Source organism: Dipodomys spectabilis, unplaced genomic scaffold (assembly GCF_019054845.1).
Source record: "Dipodomys spectabilis isolate Male_0828 unplaced genomic scaffold, ASM1905484v1 ptg000083l, whole genome shotgun sequence".
Taxonomy (NCBI): Eukaryota; Metazoa; Chordata; class Mammalia; order Rodentia; family Heteromyidae; genus Dipodomys; species Dipodomys spectabilis.
In genome coordinates, this window is record NW_024870760.1 from 567,964 (window position 1) to 590,350 (window position 22,387).

The 22,387-nt window shown below is 39.6% G+C and overlaps 1 protein-coding gene across 3 annotated transcripts in view; it reads right to left on the reverse strand.

The window, feature by feature from the left end:
- Positions 1-237: 237 nt before the first annotated feature.
- The window catches only part of Ppp4r1 (protein phosphatase 4 regulatory subunit 1), a 67,973-nt gene continuing 45,823 nt past the window's right edge, over positions 238-22,387 (reverse strand). For all 3 annotated transcript variants that reach the window (XM_042683679.1, XM_042683678.1, XM_042683677.1), the window contains exons 13-20: positions 21,931-22,026; positions 11,612-11,797; positions 9,503-9,664; positions 6,437-6,537; positions 4,450-4,570; positions 4,223-4,357; positions 2,524-2,665; positions 238-1,370 (exon numbers count right to left, since the gene is read on the reverse strand). In XM_042683679.1, coding sequence (XP_042539613.1) covers positions 1,207-1,370; positions 2,524-2,665; positions 4,223-4,357; positions 4,450-4,570; positions 6,437-6,537; positions 9,503-9,664; positions 11,612-11,797; positions 21,931-22,026 — 1,107 coding nt within the window. In that variant the 3' untranslated portion in view covers positions 238-1,206. The remainder of the gene's footprint in view (positions 1,371-2,523; positions 2,666-4,222; positions 4,358-4,449; positions 4,571-6,436; positions 6,538-9,502; positions 9,665-11,611; positions 11,798-21,930; positions 22,027-22,387) is intronic.

Sequence of the window (22,387 nt, forward strand, 5' to 3'; positions counted from 1 at the left end):
CAAACAGCCCTGTGAGAAACAGCAAAGATAAAGATAAGAATGAGGCTAAGGAGATGCTCTTGTAGCTCAGGAGTTTTAGGACAAACCTCAAGGTAGTTATACACTAAGAACATATATATAATCTGTCATATACAAGATTGTCCCATTGGTACTCAGGGCTGCAGAAGAAACTTCAGTAGGCTCTGCTGGCTGGCAAGAGTAGAACTGAGCCAATGAACAAAGGCATATTCCGAAGACTTCAAACTAGTTAAAAGCATTTTAATCTAGTTTTCCCACTTTATACTAAGTCATTAATACAAGTCATATTTCATTTATTCATAGACATCTAGAAAACAATCAAAAGTGTATATATCTTTCTTTATAGATCTTATTAATAAATTTTATTTGGACAAGAGAACTTGTACCATGACAGTTCTAACAGCATGATTAAAGACTGCACACTCCCAGAGTGGTCACAGGTATGTACAGCATGGGAAGAAAAAGTTGCACCTCAGAGCTGACCATGATCAAGTTAAAAACTCCTGACATACCATATATGTACTAAGAAATTTCCTTCAGGTCATGACCAGCATGAAAAAAAAAAGGACAGATTTTCAGCAAACATTCTGTAAATGTGTACAGCAATATGCTGCATTTAAGGGTTAAAATCAGATTCTATTTTAGTGTTAGCATCAAGCCCTTAGAAAACAAATCTCTTTTGCCATTTACACACATCAAGAACTATTCACACTTAGGGCTGGGCTAGCCTGCCCCAGAGCCCAACATCCATGCCTAGAGGAAATGGTTAGGGCTAATACTGAAGGTCTTTCATATCCAGGTGCACATCCGCCTTCTGGCCAAAGAATGCCACTTATCAGTCATTAAATAAAACCAGGAGAAAGCAATGCAGGTCTCTGGGAACCTCATCCTTCCCAAAAGGAATATGCTTTGCCAATTCAAGTTTCATTCAGTCAGGAAGACGAAGGAGTTAAGGCTTTGGTGACGATTACAATCCTCTGAGAAATTACTTTCCCTTCAGTCAAGATAAGATAATAGTGTTTACTGTACTTTCTCTTGACTCTTAAAACCCCTGGTATCAGGTGTAGGCAACTGGCACCTATGATAAGTCAATGGGAGGAAGGTTTCTTCCCCCCACAGCTGTCCCAGACCCGCATTCAGTGGTCGAACCTTGGTTCTTGTGGACACAGACACCAAGGTTCATGGTTTTTAGTAGGTTGAGGAAGCTGTGCTCATGGCATCTTCAGAGAGTTTGGTGCTGGCAGGATGGATGCTTGCAAAATATTTGACATCGCTGTCTCGGTCCATCTGAAGTGCCATGACAGTCTGCTCCACGGCTTCCTGATGACAGCCAGCTGAGGTTAAGAAACATTCTGGAAACGACATATTGTGCGGTGCACAAGATGAGCCTTCAGATGTTAAGACTTTAGTATAAAAGCTCTTAAGCCATTGTAAACACAATTTCCTACAAGTATAAACACAAACTATGCTGACTCCTAAATAGTAATTCAAACTGATTTGTTATAGGAAGAAAAGGTAATAAAAACAGTTGTGAAGTTTATCTTGACTGTTTTTATGACACATGAAATCTCATGATTTCCTATGGCAACTAGAATATTCAATTAACAATGAAAATATGCCTTTTAGCTATCCATTAGCTTCATAAAAGGAAAAACATTCCCAAACACCAACTATACATGTTCTCTCAAAACCAAAACAATCTGTTCTAGCCATTTAGCTTTTAGTGCTTTTAAAAATTTAGACAAGGGGCTGGGAAGGTGGCCAGTGGTAGAGTGCTTGCCTTGCATGCGTGAGGCCCTGGGTTCGATTCCCCAGCACCCATAAATGGAAAAAGCCAGAAGTGGCACTGTGGCTCAAGTGGTAGAGAGCTAGCCTTGAGCTGAAGAGCTGAGGGACAGTGCCCAGGCCCAGAGTTCAGGCCCCATAACCAACAAAAAAACAACAACAACAAAAAAAAAACCCAAAAACAAAACAAAAATTTACATGAGTGGCAAAGGAAAGATAATATTAATTTTTTCTTAGAAGCTTCTGAGCTTCATTCTTGAGTTTATGAACTTGATTATATTTATGAGACACTTAATGCAGTTACAGTACCAAAGCACAAGTTGAACTTCAAGCTTCCAAGCTTGTATTTGCAGCGAAACAAATAAAATGGGTCTATTTGCTGAATGAATGGAGCTGACAGGTAAAGCAATGTACCACTCATACCCGACACCACAGCGCCTGGCATCAGAGCATTGCAAGAGAACAGCTTCCTGTGTCATGAGCAATGTTCCATTTTTAATATTACTAAGCTTTAAGCTATAAAAAATAATGTTATGTCCAGGAGTTTAAAAATAAATCCACTGAACAGAGTCCTAATCTTCCATCTTCTGTGTCCTCTGGAGAGAACCACTCTGAACAACTAAAATTCTTCTGCCAGAGTATTTTCTATGAACGAGCACCAGTCCTGCCTAACATGTACCTCCGTGTAGTTCACTCCGCACACCTGGGTCAGCCACCTACCTTTTTCGAGGAGAGTTTGTCTTAATGTTTTTGCAAGTAGCACTCTCACATTTGGAACTCTGTCATTGGCCAAGGTTAGTAAGTGTGGCATCAGATGCACAGCAAACTGGTCCATGGGTAGGCAATCATCCTCAATGACAGTCTGGGGAAAGAAGTAACTGCTTCACATCTGTCAATTCAGCTACCAAACTCTTAATTTGGCTACCAATCTTTTGTTACCAACTTAATTAACAAGTAGATGTTTAGTCACTACCCTTTTACAAATATGCCAGGTACTTGAAAATTCAAAGAAAAATGACATAACTGCGTGGGGGAAGGTTAGTTAAGGGCGTATTAAGATACTATTAGATAGGTGAAGAAAGTCCTGATGTTCTACTGCACTGTAGGGCAAATATAGAATATGGTGATGAACCATTAAAGACTAAGAAAGGTTTGAACTGAGAGCCTTGCACTTTCTAGGCAGTTGCTCTGCCAGTTGAGCTATGCTTTCAACCCTTAAAAGGAAAAGTTTAGATTGCTTCTTTTTTTGTTGTTATTGGTTGTGGAGCCTGAACTCTGGGCCTGGGTGCTGCCCTCAGCTCTTCAGCTCAAGGCTAGTACTCTACCACTTGAGTCAGCACCATTTCCAGCTTTTTCTGCTTATGTGGTGCTGAGGAATCAAACCCAGGGCCTCATGCATGCAAGGCAAGCACTCCACCACTGAGCACCTTCCTAGTCCCTAGACTGCTTCTATAACAAATGAGAAATGCTTCATGAGACAGGCTTACCCTGATACAAACACACTATATAGTATCTACATACACTGAAATATCACATGGTACCCTAATTATGTATTTTTTTATTTTTGTCAGTCATGGGGCTTGATCTCGGGGCTTGAACTCTAGGTTTGGGTGCTGTCCCTGCACTCTTCAGATCAAGGCAGAGTGCTCTAACGCTTGAGCCACAGTGCCACTTCCAGTTTTCTAGTGGTTTATTGGAGATAAGAGTCTCATGGACTTTCCTGCCCAAACTGACTTTGAACCATGATCCTCAGATCTCAGCCTCCTGAGTAGCTAGGATTACAGGTGTGAGCCACCGGCACCCAGCTATTATGTACCAATTAATGTGCCAATTAATAACTAAATAATTTAAAAGTTGTTAAAGTGACATTTTACTCTCCATATATTCAGATGCAGTTTGTGTATGTGTATCACTCATGTGCTGATCTTGGGGCTTAAACTCAGGGCCCTAGCATTGCCCTGAATGGCTTAAGGCTAGTGCTCTACCACTGGAGCCAAAGCTCCACTTCGACCTTTTGGTAATTAGAACTTAAGAGTCTCATGGGCTTTCTTGTCCCAGCTGGCAACAACTGCAACCCTAAGATCTCAGCCTACTGAGTAGCTATGATTACAAGCATGAGCCATTGGCAACTAGCTTTCAGATGCAGTTTTTAAGTGGCTCTGGAAAGACTTGTGGTGGTCAGTTATTTCTTTGTAACATGTCTCTGGACCCTGGTGGATGCGTGTATAATGTGTCTATGCTCAGCTGACTGGGGATGAGTCTGAGAGATGTCCAACTGGGAGGAGATGAACCTATAAATGGACAGAGTGTGATGAAGTTCTATTCCTGAACAATAAAAGAATGAGAACGGCAGAACTAGAAGGGAGGGAACACAGCTCCAGGAGCACCTTCACAAGAGGGCGTGTCAGGCTGATCTTACCTGGCAAACAAAGACAAAAGCTTGCCGACCAGACCACTTGGGGCACCTGCCAAAATTCTCCACCAGCTCATGGATGAGGTCTACTCCAAAATTTGGGGGTGTTGCCATGTGCAGCTTCTTCACCATCTCACTGACCTAAGGGGAACATGGAAGAAGTGAGGAACTCTTTTATCTGTGATCTTTAAAATGGTTTGCTGATTTAAAAAGTTTAAAAGTTTAAAACATACCAACTTGTAGGAAATCCAACGAACTGAAGAAACTTTGTCTGCACACAGATTTAGAGCAATGGGACGTAAATAGTCATAAACATCTCTGGGACTATATAATTCTAGAAGTAAAATCAGCTGCCTACAAAAGATGAATTATAAACATACAATGAAAATCCACCCCAACTTCAAAAACAAATAAGATGAATAAAAAGTTAACCATCTGCATACTTTGTAATACTGGATACCAAATATAAAATAACATCACAGACTGGTAAGTGGCCTCTCCTGGGCAGAATCACCTTCAGTCTCTGAATATCTGGAAATAATCTAAATGCTATCCAAGTTCAGAGAGTCTCTCTTCCCTGAAGAAGGCAAGGAGGAAAAAGCTGTAGGACTAGGTCCATCAGGCTACAGTCTGGGGTATATAGTTCATGTGCCTTCTATAAGCTTTTGCCCAGTGTTAGAGAAGTAGTGGACATCAAAGAGATGGGAGCTCATGAGAGGTAATTATGGCTTGTGTCCACAGAATGCATTAAGGAACTATGAGACTATTAGTTTAAAAGAGTATAATGAATGAGTTGTCATAAAAGATTCACACTGGAACTTAGTATGTAGTTCAGTGGTATAGCACCCACCACTTAGCATGTGCAATCCCCAGCACCTCCTCAACCTCCAACAAAGGCATATACAATGAGCCTGACCTTCCTCAATCTTTTGATTCCTTGCATGCAAATGATAGCAAATTCTTCTCTTTACCCACACCATGTTGTAATGTTGCCAGATAGCAACACCAGGCCATTTCTACTTTCCAGCTACTAGATCATGAGTCACATAAACTTTTTCTTTTACACATTAAATAGCTTCATGTACTTTGTTATAGTATCACAAAACACACTAAGGAATGGAGACAGTATAAAGCACTGCCTAGTATGTTCTACTAGGACCATGGCACATATTTGACCCAAACTTTCTAGTATCAGTTAGAAAGTTGCAGAAGTCTGATGGAACCTACTGTTGTACATGTCCAGTCTCTTAGGGAAGGATGTATTTGTTAGGGATAAAAGAAGTAGGAAGTCCTTGAATTTTCCTAAAAACTTTTATGTCATCAAATGACATTAATTCTAAAGAGGGACAAATCGCTCTGCAAGAGAGAAAATGTGAGTGTCTAATCCAATTAAATGAAGCAGTGCTTCCTGTTACACAGAAAGTAAACAAACAAAAAACCCAACCATCCCAGACACAGGAATCCAGCACCTAGGGCCAATGAATGAGGTTGTATGTTCATCAATAAACAAGCATAAACCTATCTGCAAACTGCCTTCACGGAGTACTTGCTGTCCCTAGGAGAGGAGACAGTGATTGGGGACCGCTATGAAATACCAGATACCTTTCTCTTACAAAACAACGCCTAGCTTACTGGTGAAAGGGGCCAAGGCTCAGTCAGATCCTGTAAGGGGTAAGAACTGAACAAACATTCTATTCCAGGAGGGACAGGAAACCTTCTTGAGCCAAGTCCCCCTTCTGACGCCAAGCAAATGTCCCTCCCTACTTCCATGGGGAGGAAGACCTACCCATAATTAAACACAGATATGGGCAGAAATTTGTCGGGCAGAGAACAGGACCTCTGAGAAAGCCCAACAATAAAGACGCTCCTAAGGACCAAGGCAGAGCCAAGAGAGAGAGACCTCTCGATTGACACAAGCCAACTGCAACACAGGACACAGGGACAGCTCCACTCTCGGCAACAGTAATGTGATCTCAAATGACAATGAAAGACCACAGTGTGCAGTGGTGCCCATAGCCAGCTGATGCTAACTAGATTTTTTTCACACACACACAATGGAAGATGGGGATGCAAGATAGACACTATAAGAAATTATTCAAGGCACAGAATATTGGACAAAAGCTTGAATCTAACCTTCAAAAGACAATGAATAAATGCAGAAACAAAGAAAGGCAATGAAATAACCAAAAACCCATCAAATGTACTGCAGAAACTACTTACTCAGCCAGTTCAGCTCGAAAGCGCCAATTTCTACTGTTATCTGTCACCAAAAACTCCTGAAGCTGATAAAGGTATTCTCTCCTTTTGTCAATATGAAGAAGCTTAAGTAAAAAACAACAACAAAAATAACCAGAATAAGGTCAAGATATTATTTCTTTTACTATACTGGTTGAAAATAAACTCTAAGAAATGTGGTTATTCTGAAGAAGAAATCTGTTATCAGTATTGTTTTAAAAATAGGTATTAAAATGACTATTCATTTACCCTCAAGAGTCACCATCTTCTTTGGAAATCTCTGCCTGTTAGTGCCCTCAGGACACTGGGCACCATACCAGGACAGAGTTCAGCCTCATTGTTCTTATGATACTTTAGTTATTAGCTCCTTGAAACAACGCAGCAGCTATGCTGCTAATCCCACCAGAGTCTGATGAATGGCACACAGTAGGTAATTAATACATGCTTGTTGAATAAAAATAATGAAAAAGAAATAACCCTAATTAACCACTATATTAATATTTAGAAACAGGTTTATAGTTAACAAGAGGAATACTATTAAACTTTGATTGTACATAGACTAGAACTACTTTATGAGCTAGATAACTATCACACAGGAAAAAATGTCCACGCTTGAACTTAGTCTACTGACTACACCACAGAGGCATATTTTAATAAGGAGAGAGCATGCTAAAGGCAATTTTGAGTATCATATGTTGGAATATGTTGGAATATGTAATATGTTGGAATCATATTACTGGGAATAATTCTGAAATTATTTCATTGGTGTTATAAAACTGAGCAAATTAATGTGGTTTAGAATAGAGTTTACTACAAGAGGAAAGGAGAAAAAAATGAAGAGAGGAAATGGTATTGGATTCATAGTATATCACTATTAAATGTATTTGAGGAAATAAAGTATATCTACCCTGACTGACTTAGATACTAAACAAGCTACTCATATATTTAAATACTATAATAAATCTAAGTTTTTTTAAAAAAATGAGCTAAAAAACTAAAAATAAAACCACTTCTTGAAAGGGCCTGAAAAATGACTGCAAGGAGAAGGGGAGAACATGGGTCTTTGGGCAAGAGGCCGAATCCAGAGTGCTGTACAAGAAAAGGAGACAGGAAAGATGTGCTTAAAATTGGAAACAATGGGCTCAGTAGTAGAGTGCTTGCCTCGCATGCATGAGGCCCTGGGTTCAATTCCTCAGCATCACATAAATGGAAAAAGCCGGAAGCAGGCACTGTGGCTCAAGTGGTAGAGCACTAGCCTTGAACTGAAGAGTTCAGGGACAATGCCCAGGCCCAGAGTTCTAGCGCCATGACTGACAAAAAAAAAAAAAAGAAAGAAAGAAACAAAAGGACACAGGAGACAGCTGTAATGGGTTTGTTCCTATTACTTAAACCTGATGTTTAAACAAGTCATAGAAATGGCTTACATTTTTCTGAATAAAAAATTTAAAAACCTGAGAGTCCATACTAATGTCATAAAAGCTTTCAGACAAGGAAAGGGAGAGCAGAAAGAGAGAGAGAGAGAGAGCACAAGCAGAGAGAGAGCGAGCAGAGAAAGAACATTTATTCTCATATGGGAATGTTAAGTAATAAAGGCAGAAGAAATTATGAAAATTGAAAATGACTATAATCCATTCAATAACTGATTCAAGCAAGAATATGTATAGCTTCAGGAGCACTGGGGAGACACTCATAGAGCTCAAAGCTTCATTTTACCATTTCTTATTAACCACTACAGTGAATGGCTACTTCTCAAAGAGAAATTGGGCTAACTCTATATTCAAATGATTATAGATTTCGTACCATGATGGGAAGCAACACTCACACAGATAGGTAACAAATCTGGGAGGAAAAAAATCCTCATCTAGGATAGGCACTGGTGGCAGATTCCTATAAACCTAACTACTTAAGAGACTGGTACATAAGGACTTTGGTTCAGAACCAGCTTAGGCAAAAAAATCAGAGATTCATCTCCAATTACTGACAAAAAGCAAAAAAGAAAAGTTGAGATGTGGCTCAAGTTTTTGAACACCCCGAGCTCAAGCCTTAGAACTGGCATAAAAAAATATCTCTATGTATATCTATCCTGGTCTAACCAGAATCAAATTCTGAAACACAAAAATAAATTCAAACTGAGGGGAATTCAGGCATATTGAAGTTGAGATAGAATTTCATAGAGTGTTCTGCCTAGGCTTACTCTGAACCTTGACCTTTCAGGTCTCACCATCCTGAGTAACTAGGATTATCATAGGCATGGACCACTGGTGCACCACTTAGCATCATTATTCATCAATTTAAAGGACACCAGAGCAAGATGGATTAGAATGGAGCTTTTCATTTTAGCAGTACTGAAGTTTGAACTCAGGCGTCACAACTACAAGGAAGGTGGCTCTGTCATTTGAGCTATAATTCCACTTTTTCTTTTCTTTCTTTTTTATTTTTATTTTTGGTCATGGGGCTTGAACTCTGGGCCTGGGTGTTCTTCCTGAGCTCTTCAGCTCAAGGCTAGCACTCTACCAATTGAGTCACAGCACCACTTCCAGCTTTTTCCATTTATGTGGTGCTGAGGAATCGAACCCAGGGCCTCACGCATACGAGGCAAGCACTCTACCACTGAGCCACCTTCCTAGCCTAATAGATTATTTCTTAAATCACGTGTTACCATCAACTCATGACTGTATTTCCTTATAAAAAGACAAACAGAATGTATTTCCTTACAAAAGAACAAACAGAAACCCCCCGCCCCTTTTTTTTTTGTCTGTCATGGGGCCTGAACTCTGGGCCTGGGCACTGTCCCTCGGCTCTTCAGCTCAAGGCTAGCGCTCTACTACTTGAGACACAGCGCCACTTCTTTTTTCCATTTATATGGTGCTGAGGAATTGAACCCAGGGCCTCATGCATGCAAGGCAAGCGCTCTACCACAGCCACCTTCCCAGTCCAGAAACCCTGTTCTTTTACTTGCTCACTGCTCCCCACCCTACCCTTTATTTCTCTCTCACACAAAGACTTTAGGTTTAGAGTAGAATTTTTGTATACAAAAGAATTTAAAGTTACCTTTAGAAAATCATGCAAGTGTTTAAGGACACCTATCCTGACTTCATCAAGGTCTTTTAAAAATCCATTAAAAATTGGAACCAGATCTGCAGCTGTCAACTGATCTCCAAGAATAACTGCAAGCTCATGGATGGAGAATGCCAAGGTTCTTCGAACTTTCCACTGTAAAAGCAAAAACTGCATGAGAAGCTAAACCCAAAATGCTTAGTACTTTGAGTATTACTAAAATCCCCCCAAACTAAATTTGAGTAGAAAAGAAACAACAGCCTAAAATTTAAGTATCTCAACACGTGACAAATTTTACAAATCCTCACAAGAACTTAGTCCCCCCTTCCACTTTCAAAGAAAATGCTAAGAATCCTGATTTACAGATGCCTACATGTGCTGATGATAATCTCACATCAGCCTCACCAGACTTCCCATTATGCTCCTGAATTGCTTATCTGGGACAAAAAAACAAAACTTGTGTGCAACATTGAAAATCTTTTGTATACAACCTTTGGAAAAAAAACTCCTAAACAGCAATGCCTTGTACTGACAAGAAACTTATAGTCAAAACATCTTTTTCTTCCTGTGGTCTCAATTTATTGTTTAACGTTGTTACTAAAAACTAGCAGTTCACAGCAAAGACTTTACTATCCACCCCACACATCTGATGTCAACTTGCACCCTCAAGTTTATACTATAAAAACAAACACAGGGCTTTAATGAGGAAAGGAGACAAACACAGGGCTTTAATGAGGAAAGTAGACATGGAGCCCAGCCCACTCAGATCATCTTAGTTCTCCAGGTAGTGGGAGTACCTAATATCTTACAGATACTCCTGAGTTCTGTGCAACAGGATTGAAAACCATAGCACATAGGACCAAGCATTCTATAAACCTGAGCCTCTGTAGTTCCATGCAGAGCCAGCATTCAGGAAAGGTATAAACAAGGGATACATTCAGTGATCTGGGACCTTAGGCCCTAATGTCATAGATTGACTTCAAGAGTATTTGAAACTTCCAACTTGTTGAGTCAATGGCACACTAATGCCTTGAAAAACCATTATGTACTATGAATTTAACAGGAAACACATACTTACCTCAATGAAATTAGTTCAACCAACTGCTCCCTTAATAACACACACTGCCAGGTGCTGGTGGCTCATACCTGTAATCCTAGCTACTAAGGAGGCTGAGATCTGAGAATCACGATTCAAAGCCAGCCTGGGCAGAAAAAGTCTGTGAGACTCTTATCTCCAATAAACTACTCAGAAAAAGCTGGAAATGTGGTAAAGCGCTAGTCCTGAGCAAACGAAGGTCAGGGACAGTGCTCAGGCCTTAAGTTCAAGCCCCAAAACTGGCAAAAAACAAAAAATAATTTTTTTGCACATAGAAATCAGGCTATTTAATAGGGGTGTGTGTGTGTGTGTGTGTGTGTGTGTGTGTGTGTGTGTGTGTGTGTGTGTGTGTGTGTGTGTGTGTGTGTGTGTGTGTGTGTGTGTGTGTGTGTGTGTGTGTGTGTGTGAGGCTATTTAATAGGTGTGTGTGTGTGTGTGTGTGTGTGTGGCTATTTAATAGGTGTGTGTCTGTCTGTCTGTCTGTCTGTCTGTCTGTCTGTCTGTCTGTCTGTCTAAAACCCAGGAAGAGAGTCACAAAGTCAGATGTCCAAACACAATGACCAGAGTCAATGGGTCACCTTTGAATTCTTTCAAAAGAGGGCTGGGATTAAGAAGTAATTCCCAGTAAATCTTTCTGGCACTGTAATGCCCTAGTCATCCAGGGCTTAAAGTTTAGGCAAGGCCTAAATCTTCTAAATCATTAAATCTTGAGATTTAATGAAGAAATCTGTAAGCACTTACAGCAAAATTTTCACAGGAAAAATTAAGCCTCAAGAGTTTATCTACAGATAAACTTCAGACAATACATAATTTCTAAGTATTTCAAGATAAAAGTGAAAAAGACAAAATGGAACTGACTGCAGGAAGAGATACTGCTTTTGAACTGTCATACATAATTTCCTCTAATACCAGCACATACTGGAACACCCAGAAATTCTTCAGGTTTTGGAAGAAAAGCCCTGTGCTTCATGTGAACACACTTGTCAATCCCTTCCTTGCTCACTCACCTGCATGTCTGATGCCAAGGTCTCGTAAGTCTCTCTCAAACAGTGCCAATTCTGCCTGCCCAAGGTCAGGGCAACACCTGGCAGGCTGTATGCACAATGCTTAGCGATTTCAGTGTCAACCGTTTGTGCACGGGAGGGATCAGTCATAGACAAGTATTGGTCTAACAAAGCCTGAGGCACAATGTCCTAATGAAAGACAGCAGCAGTGGCACATTTTAAGCATTTAGATCCATTTTCAGCAGATTACACATAAATTAGGTAAAAATCACTATAAAATACATCAATTTTAACATGCAATTTTTTTTACATAACCTAAAGATGAAAAAACACATATTAAGAGAAATGTAACTACACATATATAAATAAAAGCAATTAAAGGGAAAAAATGAAAGAATGTGAAGCAGTAAAATCTTTAAAGTAATTTAGAATTAACCACTAAACATAAAAGATACAGTACCTTTCCATGTGCCCAACATGTTGGAAATATCTTCCTAGCTGAAAGTGGTTATGTACACTTGTGTAGTTCCAGCACTAAGAGGCTGAAGCAGGTCTACATAGCAAGATGCTATCTCTCTCTTCTTAATATATAACATTTATTTTTTCACTATTCAGGAGGCCAGAAAGTCCAAGGTCACCATGCTAGACAGTTTGGATCTCCAGAGGAGGTACCTTTCCTAGTTCACACATGGTCATCCTTATGCTGCTTCCTCAGTCAAAAGCAAGGGAACTCGAAGGGATGAAGATGGTGGGGAAGCAATAAAAAAATCACCTTAGGTCTCTCTAATCAAACAGATTTAGGGTCCTGACATTTTCTGTTCTTGCACAGACAAGGACAGAAAAACTGCAGAGTCCTTCACCAAACTCCCATCCCAGCAACCCATCCCAGCAACAGGAGACTGCCACATCCAGACCCAGAGATCTTCCACAGCATCACTGCTCAGCCCATAACCAATGACGCAGCTAAGATGCAAGAGCTGCCCCATGGCAACCCCGGACTACAGGACAAGGGAGACTGCAGCATCCAGATGCAGGGACCGGCCAGCAGAGAGTGACACAGACGAGCAATGTGATATTAAGGCATCCAAACACTGAGAACTTCCACAGTACCACCAATCAGCCCACAACCAACTCCAGAATCAGTAAGTACCCTGCCAGGAAACCCCTGTGCCATGGAGGCCAGTGCTGGTGGTGACCCATAGAATGTGAACCAATTCTTTCCCTCCCACCCAAGAAGGGGATCCACACTTGAGGAGGGCAAAGAGGCCAGAGCCCTTCCTCATTCCCTCTCACCACACCTGCCAGCTTCCAGTGGGAGACCATCGGGACTCATACTGAGTGGGTGCTAGGACACTGGGTGCTCTGCAACTCTGGCTGTTGGCAGAGAAACCTGACCTGTTTGAAAACATGCACTGCAGGAGCCCACCCTTCCAAAGCCTTGTGCCATCCTTGAGGGCTGAATCTAGCCTTCCCAGCCACTGCTGCAGACAGACCATTCGCCTGGCTGCTAGCTGCTAGCTACTGGCCAAGGGTTGAGCCAATGGGATACACACAAGCCATCCGCCAAGAACACATGCATAAGCCGGAGGCCAAGGACTAGCCACCTGTGGGGTGAGATCCAACTACGGGCCCAAGTGCAGAAAAACTCCCGTGCACCCCTTCCAAAGCCCATACTGATCTCAGAGGCCTGAATCTGGCTTTCCACCCCCTGCCTAGACCAAGCTTGCTGGCCTGATGTCATGCATGTGTGCACAAGCACTTGCTGGCTCCAGGGCAGAGCTCAGGCCAGTTCCCCTAGTGTGAGCTATCCCAGACCAAGTATGGGCTACCACCTGGGGGGGGGGGGGGGGATGAGTAGTCCAAGCTTAGGTGATAGACGTGACAATCCCTGAACTCAAATGTGTGAATCACAATGAAAGATGACAAGATTCATGAGCAATCAAGACAAGGAACCAAATCCAAAAGCCAGTAACAATCCAGGGAAGGACCCCAGGGAGAGTAAAGAAGAGATGGAGGACAAAAGAACCACTAAGGACATGTTTGGCCAATGAAATAAAAGGGGAGAAGAAAAAAAAATTTCAAAAGAGTACAAAGAAGATCCAGGATTCCCCAAAAGATATGGAGATAAAAATATTAACACTAAATACCTCATTAAAAGACAAAATTAATACTATGAGAACTGATCTCAGAAGCATAAAAGGTTCAATTTTGATACTGAAAACCACAGTGGCATGCCTAAGTAACAGAATAAGTGAAATGAAAAACAGAATACCAGAAGTCAAGAATAAAATAGGTGCTACAACAAAAAGTCAAAGGTATGGAGAAAAAACTCAGAAACTAGCAAAGAGAAATCCAAAAACTGGCAGACCCAGCCAAGACATCAAATTTCCACATAGTAAGGACCTAAAAGGGTGAAGAACTCAATACTAAAGGCATCGAAAACCTGTTCAATAAAATAGTAACAGAGAACTTCTCAATCTTGAGAGAAAATCTCACCCACTTGCCAGAAGCATACGGAACCCGTAGTAGACAGGATCCAAGAAGAAACACTTCGACATATCATAGTAAAAACATTAGACTTGAAAAGCAAGGAATTGATTTTCAATGCTGCAAAATCAAAGGAGCTATATTACAATGGAAAGAAAATCAGCATCACTGCAGATATCCCTCCACAAACTCTCAATGCAAAGACAGGCTAGTTTAATGCAAACCCTGAAGATAAACAATTGCCAACCCAAATTGACCTATTCCACGAAGGTATCATTTACGTTAGATGGTGAAAACAAAACCTTCCATGACAAACAAAAATTAAAGGAATTCATGATCACTAAACCAGCATTACGAATAGTAAAGGGAAGCATACAATCTGAAGAAAACAAACAAAACCAAGGAAACACACTGGACAAAAACCATTAGAAGACCAATTTAGTAAGCACAGGAAGAGGAAAGAAGCAAAATACAGGAAATCAAGAAAATGCCAGGAAACACAACTCATTTCTCTATAACAGACTCAATTCCCCAATCAAAAGAAAAAGAACAGCAGATTGGATCAAAAATGAGATCCACCCTTTTGTTGTCTCCAAGAGATCTATCTCACAGTCAAAGATAAAAACAAACTCCAAGTGAAGGGATGGAAAAAGATCTTTCGTGCAAATGCACCCTGCAAGAAGGCAGGAGTAGCCATATTGGTATCTGATAAAATAGGCTTTTCACTCAAATCAATACAGAGAGACAAAGAAGGTCATTACATATTAATAAGGGTAACAATCAATGAAGAAGAAATCAGAATGGTCAACATCTATGTGCCAAATAATGGAGTACCTAAATGCTAAATAACTAAATACTTTTGGATTTACAGAACAGGATAGACCAAAACACAGTAATAGTGGGAGATTTTAATACCCCAGGTCTACCAAATAAAAGATAAGCAAAGAAACCTCTGAACTAAATGACATCATAACCCAAATGGACTTAACAAATGTACAGAGTATTCCACCCTACAGCCCATGGAACATTTCCCAAAATAGATCATGTCATAGTACATACAAAGAACCTAAGCAAATAAAAGAGGATTGGCATAATTCCTTGCATCTATCTGACCACAGGGTATTAATCTAGTTCTCAACAACAAAACATACTGCAGAAATCACTCAAACACATAGAGACTGAATAGCACACTACTGAATAAACACCTGGGTCACAGAAGAAATTAAGGAAGCAATTAGAAAGTTTTTATAATTCAATGAAAATGAAAACACATCACAAGTGAACATATGGGATACAGCAAAAGCAGTGCTGAGGGGAAAGCTTACAGCTCTAAGAACATAAAGAAAACAAACAGATCAAGTAAATAACCTTATGATGCAACAAAAACTGCCAGAAAAACAACAACAAAACAAATCTAAAACCACTAGATGGAGAGAGATAGCAAAGATTAGAGCAGAAATCAATGACATAGAAACAAAAAAAAACCCTATAAAGTCAATAAAACAAAATACTGTTTTGTTTGAAAAAAAAATCAATAAAATTAACAGATCATCTGCAAGATTCAAATCAGGAAGACCAAAGATGACTCAGGAAACATTACAACAAACATCCAACAAATTCAAATGATTACAAAGGACTACTTTTAAAACCTATACTCACTAAAGAAAAACCTAGCAGATGAATTTTTAGAAGCACATAAACTGCTTAAACTGAACTGGCTATATATATAGCCAGCTAAGGAAGCAAGTAACACACAAGGAGATAAAGGAAGTAATCAGAAGTCTTACAACAAGGAAAAACCCAGGCCTGGATGGATTCGCTACTGAATTCTATAAGACTAAAGATGAACTAATACAAATACTCCTAAAGCTTTTCTATGAAACAAAAACAGAGGGAACAATTCTAAACCATTTTATGAAGCCAATATCATACTCATTCCAAAACCAGGTAAGGATCCAACAAAAAAAGAGAACTATGGACCAATTTCTCTGATGAACACAGATGCGAAACTCTTCAATAAAATATTAGTCAAAAAAATCCAGAAACAAATTTAAGAAAACATACATTATGATCAAGTAGGCTTCATCCCACAGTGAGATGCAAGGCTAGTTTAACATATACAAATCAATAAATATAATTCATCACATGAACAGCCAAGGACAAGAACACATGATCATCTCAATAGATGTAGACAAAATGCAACGACCATTCATGTTAAAAGCTTTGGAGAAACTAGGAATAAAAGTAAAGACTATATATGGCAGACCAACAGTCAACATCATACATTTCCCTTAAAATCAGGAACAAGGCAAAGATGCCCACTCTTTCCACTCCTGTTCAATACAGTTCTGGAATTCTTAGCCAGAAAAATAAAGCATAAAGAGGACATAAAAGGGAGCATATAGGGAAAGAAGAAATTAAACTACTCCTATTCGCAGATGACATGATGGACCTAAAAAACTAATGGACCCAAAAACTCCACCCCCAAATTCCCACAGCTGATCAACCACTTTGGCAATATTAATAGCAGAATACAAAATTAATCCACAAAAACCAGTAGCCATATGACAACCATGTACAAAAGCAGAAAGGGAAATCATGAAAACAAACCCAACCTCGAAAAATAAAAAGTCCTAGGAATTAACCTAACCAAATATGTAAAAGATCTTTTTAGCAAAAACTATAAAAATTTAAAGAAAGAAATCAAATGGGAAGACCTTCCATGTTCATGGATAGATAGAATCAATATTGTGAAAATGGCCTTACTACCAAAAATGATATATAAATTCAATGCAATCCCCATCAAAATCCCAATGACATTCTTTACTCAAATAGAGAAAACAATCCAAAATTCACATGGAACAATAAAAGACCTACAATAGCAAAAGCAATTCTAGGCAAAAATGCAGGAGGTATTACAATACCAGATTTCAAACTGCTACAGAGCCATAATAACAAAAACAGCTTGATATTGGCACAAAAGTAGACCTGAGGGTAAATGGAACAGATTTGAAGACCCAGAATTAAAACCACATACTCAGTCATCTGATATTTTATGAAGGAGCCAAAGACATATAGTGAAAAAAAAAAAAAACATAGCCTCTTTAACAACTGGTGCTGGGAAAATTGGGCAGCCATATGTAGAAAACTAAAAGTGGATTCCTGCTTGTCACAATGCACTAATATTCCATTCAAAGTGGATCAAAAAGACCTCAATGTCAGACAGAAACTCCAAAACTACTGCAAGGAAGAATAGGAAACACATTAGAACTTCTGGCAAGAACTTCCTAAATAGAGTCCTAATGGTACAACAGATGGGAGAGAGACTTGCTAAGTAGGACTACATTAAAACAAAAAGTTTCTGCACGGCTATGGACATTGTTACTAAACTGGAAAGACAGCCAACCAACTGAAAAAAGATCTTTACCAATAATACATCAGACAAAAGCCTAATATCCAATATATAAAAGGAGATCAAGAAAGTAACCCCTCCTAAAAATACACCAATTACTAAATGGGCAGGGGAGTTAAGGAGAGACTTCTTAGAAGAAGAGGTAAGAATGGCAGAGAAACACATGAGAAAATGCTCAACATCCTTAGCCATAAGGACATGCAAATCTAAACAACCCTGAGATTCCATCTCACCCCAGTTTGACTGGCTAACATTTTTAATTCGAGCAAATGCTAGATGGGAATGTGGGGAAAAAGGAACCGTACACACTTCACTGCTGGTGGGAATGTAAACTACTCTGGAAAGTAGTCTGGAGGTTCCTCAAAAAAAACTAAACAACCCAGCCATACCACTCCTAGGCATCGACCCTGAGCATCATAAACCATGCACATCCATGTTCATTGCCACACTATGCACAGTAGCCAAGATATGGAAACAACCTATATATGCCCCACAATAGATGAGTGGGTCAAAAAATGTGGTACCTATACACAATGCAATCTTACACAGCAATTAGAATGAATAAAATAATGTCATTTGCAGAACAAATTGTGTTTAGTGAAGCAAGCCAAGATCAGAAAGACAAATGGCGCATATTCTCTCTGGTATGTGAAGTTAGATCTAAAATACACTGCAATATGACAAATTACACAGAAAACTAGATACTCACATACAGTGAGACCAAAAGAGGATAGTCTTAGGAGAGAATCACAAAGGTGTAATACCCAAGAGCCTCTTCATATGTGCATCAAATAAAATATATTGAAACAAACTCCAAAGATATGGAAACAGAGGACTTTTTTCTACTTTTTTCTTTTGCTGATGATTCTATATTCTATATCTTATATACAGGGTATCCACATGCATATCTTTGGGAAGGTGGGAGGGATGGCACAGAATCCAAGGAAAAAGGGTGAAAAAGTACAGCAATGGAGTGCACTGGACACTGATGAAAGTGAACTATACAACTCATCGGTGGAGATGGAAGGGAGGGAATGGGAGAGAATGAGGAAACAGATGACACTGTACAAAAGGAAATGTACTCAATTACCTGACGCATGTAAATGTAAGCCCTTTGGTCTCTAAATCTAATTACCTCCTGTAAACTGAGCTTCAAATTCCATTACATTGGGTTAGCACTTCAACGTAAGAATTCAGGAGTGGTATACAAACTCTCAGCCCATAATTCACATAATCTCTTCAGAGCACTTACAAAATGTTTCAAAGTAGAAATATACTAATCAAGTAGCAGGATTTCAAATGAAATAGTTTATTTTCAGTCTTAAAAAAAATCTTTTGTTAAAAAAAGAAGTTTCAGTGCCTTATATTTAGACTATGGAGATTATTTCACTTTAATTATTACCTTAAATAGATAGTTTCTTGTATAATACTGAAGGCTCTAAAAATGTTTTTAATGAATTATTCTCAGATAAGGTATAATAACAACTCACTTCTTAACAAAAGATGCTTATTTGACAGGAATTGAATGTCCCAAGCATTAGTACCACCAAAAAGAGATGTCTCTCAAGGCCTCTCTACTGTAAAAATTCTATTTGCTGCTGGACACCAAAGCCTGCAATCCTAGCTACTCACAAGGCTGAGTGAGACCTGAAGATTGCAATTGGAAGCAAGCCCAGGCAGGAAGTACAGCTGTGGCTTAAGCAAAAAAGCTCACGGATAGCACCCAGGCCCTGAGTTCAAGCCCTACGACCAGCATAAAAAACCATGTCTATCTGCTGGACTAGAAGCATGGCTCAAGTGGTAAGAGTGCAGCCAGGAGCAAAAAAGCCAAGTGAGAGTACAAAGCCCAAGTTCAAAGTACACACAAAAAATATACACAAAACATACACACAAAAATTGCCATTGTACAGAAGTGTCTTACATTGGTAAAATACAAATATTTGGTTACACTGCTTACTCCTTAGATGAGAATATGTAATTAGCTAAAGCAGAAGATGAGGCAAAGTGATAATCTGAGGGTTAGTTGATGGCAAATTCTGTATAGTACCCTCTGGTAACTATCAACTGTGTGGCAGAATTCAGAGAAAAATGGTTTACTAGTAAGTAGTAGGAAAAATCATGGTTTTGTACAAAATGGCCAGGGCAAAACCAGATCACATTTTCTTGAAGAGTAGTTTCCAAAGGAAGCTATAGAGAGAAAAGCAATGTAGAAAATGCCAGTTGGGAGATACATACTTTTGGGATGAAAAAAAGATGGCTATTTTGCTGTTTTGCTGTATTAAGGTAATTTCAGGTTGTTTAAAAATAGTGGTGGGTAAGGTTTCCAAACTGTCTATAGATGGTGAGGGAATAAGGGTATTGCACTGTCTGAGAGAAAAATGAAGTACACACAATGATGTGTAGAATATGAGGAAAAGGAAGTATATATAGCCTTGCTAATGTTATGTGCAACATAACATGGAAGGAACATTCACAAGGAACAAGACTGCTCCAGAGGAAGCAAAATGGAATAACAGAGGAGGAAAACAAAGAAATTCACTGACTGCATTTCCCTCTGCTACATATTTTATACTTCTAAAAGCCGAGTACTAGTGGCTTATAACTGTCATCCTAGCAACTCCAAGAGGCTGAGATCTGAGGATCACCATTCAAAGCATAACAGTTTGTGAGACACTTCTCCAATTAGCCACCAGAAAACTGGAAATGGCATTGTGCCTCAAAGTGGTTAAGTGTTAGCCTTGAGCAAAAACAGCTCAGGGACTGAGCCCAGGCCCTGAGGTTTAAGCCCCATGACCAACAAAAATAACAACAACAAAGCATTTGAGCTGGGTACCTGTGGCTCATGTCTATAATAATAACTATTCAGGAGGCTGAGATCCAGCAGATGGAGTTTAAAACCTAGGCAGAAAAGTTCATGGAGACTCCATCTCCAAAAATGACCAGTAAAAAGCAGAACTGAAGGCATGTTCAAGTGTTAAAAAGTACCAGCCTCACTGAAAAAGGCCTTGAGCTCAAGCTCCAGTATTGCTAATTAATTAGACCTATTCACTAAAGGCATGAGCTAATCTGCCATTCAAGAAACTACCTAAAAAATAAGGCCAAAAAGGGTTTGGTCGTGGCTCAAGTGGTACACTGACTGTCTACTGAGAGTGTGACCTAAGTTTAAACCCCATTACAACAAAAAATAATCCTATGTGTCCTGACTTAAAAATATTTCTCACTGTAAGCGAGAAAAGGTATGTTTTACATGATGATTTACTTTTAACTAGAAACAAAAATTAAACAGATATACCAATTGACCCTGGGAATCTTCTCTGTACAGTTCAGAAACTGACAACGCAGAGAACTATGTGTGGTACTTTTTTTTTTTTTGGTCCTGGGCCTGAACTCTGGGCCTGGGTACTGTCCCTCAGCTCTTCAGTTCAAGGCTAGCGCTCTACCACTTGAGCCAAAGCGCCACTTCTGGCTTTTTTTTTCTCCTTATGTGGTGCTGAGGAATCGAACCCAGGGCCTCATGCATGCAATGCAAGCGCTCTACCACTGAGCTACCTTCCCACCCTGTGTGTGGTACTTTTAACATCCACAAACCACAAATGCCTTGGGGCAACTGTGCTGCAATCAAACTAAGGGACTTGTGTGCTCCTAGGAAGAGGAAGAGGAGGCAAAGTATAAATCATAGCCCAATGATTTCCCCACACTTAAAATTTCTGATATTGGCTGGGTGCCAATGGCTCACACCTATAATCCTAGCCACTGAGGAGGCTAAGATCTGAGGATCTCAGTTCAAAGCCAGCCTGTGCATCCCTGAGACTCAACTCCAATGAACCATTAAAAAAAAAAGGGGGGGGGGGGAGGGAAAGGGCTTAAGTGGAACTGTAGCTTAAGTGGTAGAGTGCTAGCCTTGAGTGAAAAAGCTCAGGGGCAGTTCCCAGGTTCTGAGTTCAAGCCCCAGGACCAGCATTAAATAAGGCAAAAAAGTCTCTGAAACTAGAATATAACTAGATGTTGTTTGAAACTAGAATATAACTAAGTGTTGTTTGTACTTGAAGCATTTTTTTTATTTTTTATTTTTTTGTTTACAATTTAATCTCTAAAACAGAGCAGTATTTTATAATGCAGCTCTTGGCAACTTAGGCATGGGGAAATAGCAAGGTTCCTTGGTGGTAACTGTATTTGTCTTGAAAGATAAGAAAGGAATATATACATATTTTTATATGCCCACAAAAATATGACCAAGCTTGGCAGGAACTGTTATGGGAAGATCTGTGCTTTGTGCTATTCATCATACTATTTGAATTTTCTTCAGTAGTACATATGACACACTAGACATGTTCGAAGACATGTTGTTTTAAATGCAGACTTGCTTGTCAGAAACAGGCTTCTGAGGAGCTCAGAGACAAAGGTCAGCATTCTGGCCACTCACCTGCACTTTAGGCCGTCTTTCTTGGTCAGGGCTGAAGTCACTGCTGCTGCTCACATCTGCACTGCTATGGACGTACTGAGGAGTGGCATCTACATTCTGTCAGGAGAAAAAAAAAATCTACTGAACGAGCTTGCCTGCCTGAGTGTTCCTTATTTAAACTATTCCACAGGTTACTTACCTTTCAAGACCAAAAATACACACACACACACACACAAAATTTTCAGGTGCTTAAAAAGGTTATAAAACTACCTAAGACCTCATAAGAAGTTCCCCTAATTTACATCAAGCTTGCTGACCACCTAACTAAATGTAAGAAAAACATTTTCAGAAAAATTGAAATAACAAGAGCAATTTTAAAAGGGGCCAGAATTTCAAATTATTTATTATTTTTTTAATGCCAGTACTGGGGCTTGAACTGAGCACTTTTTTGCTAGTTAATTGGAAATAGAGAGTCCCA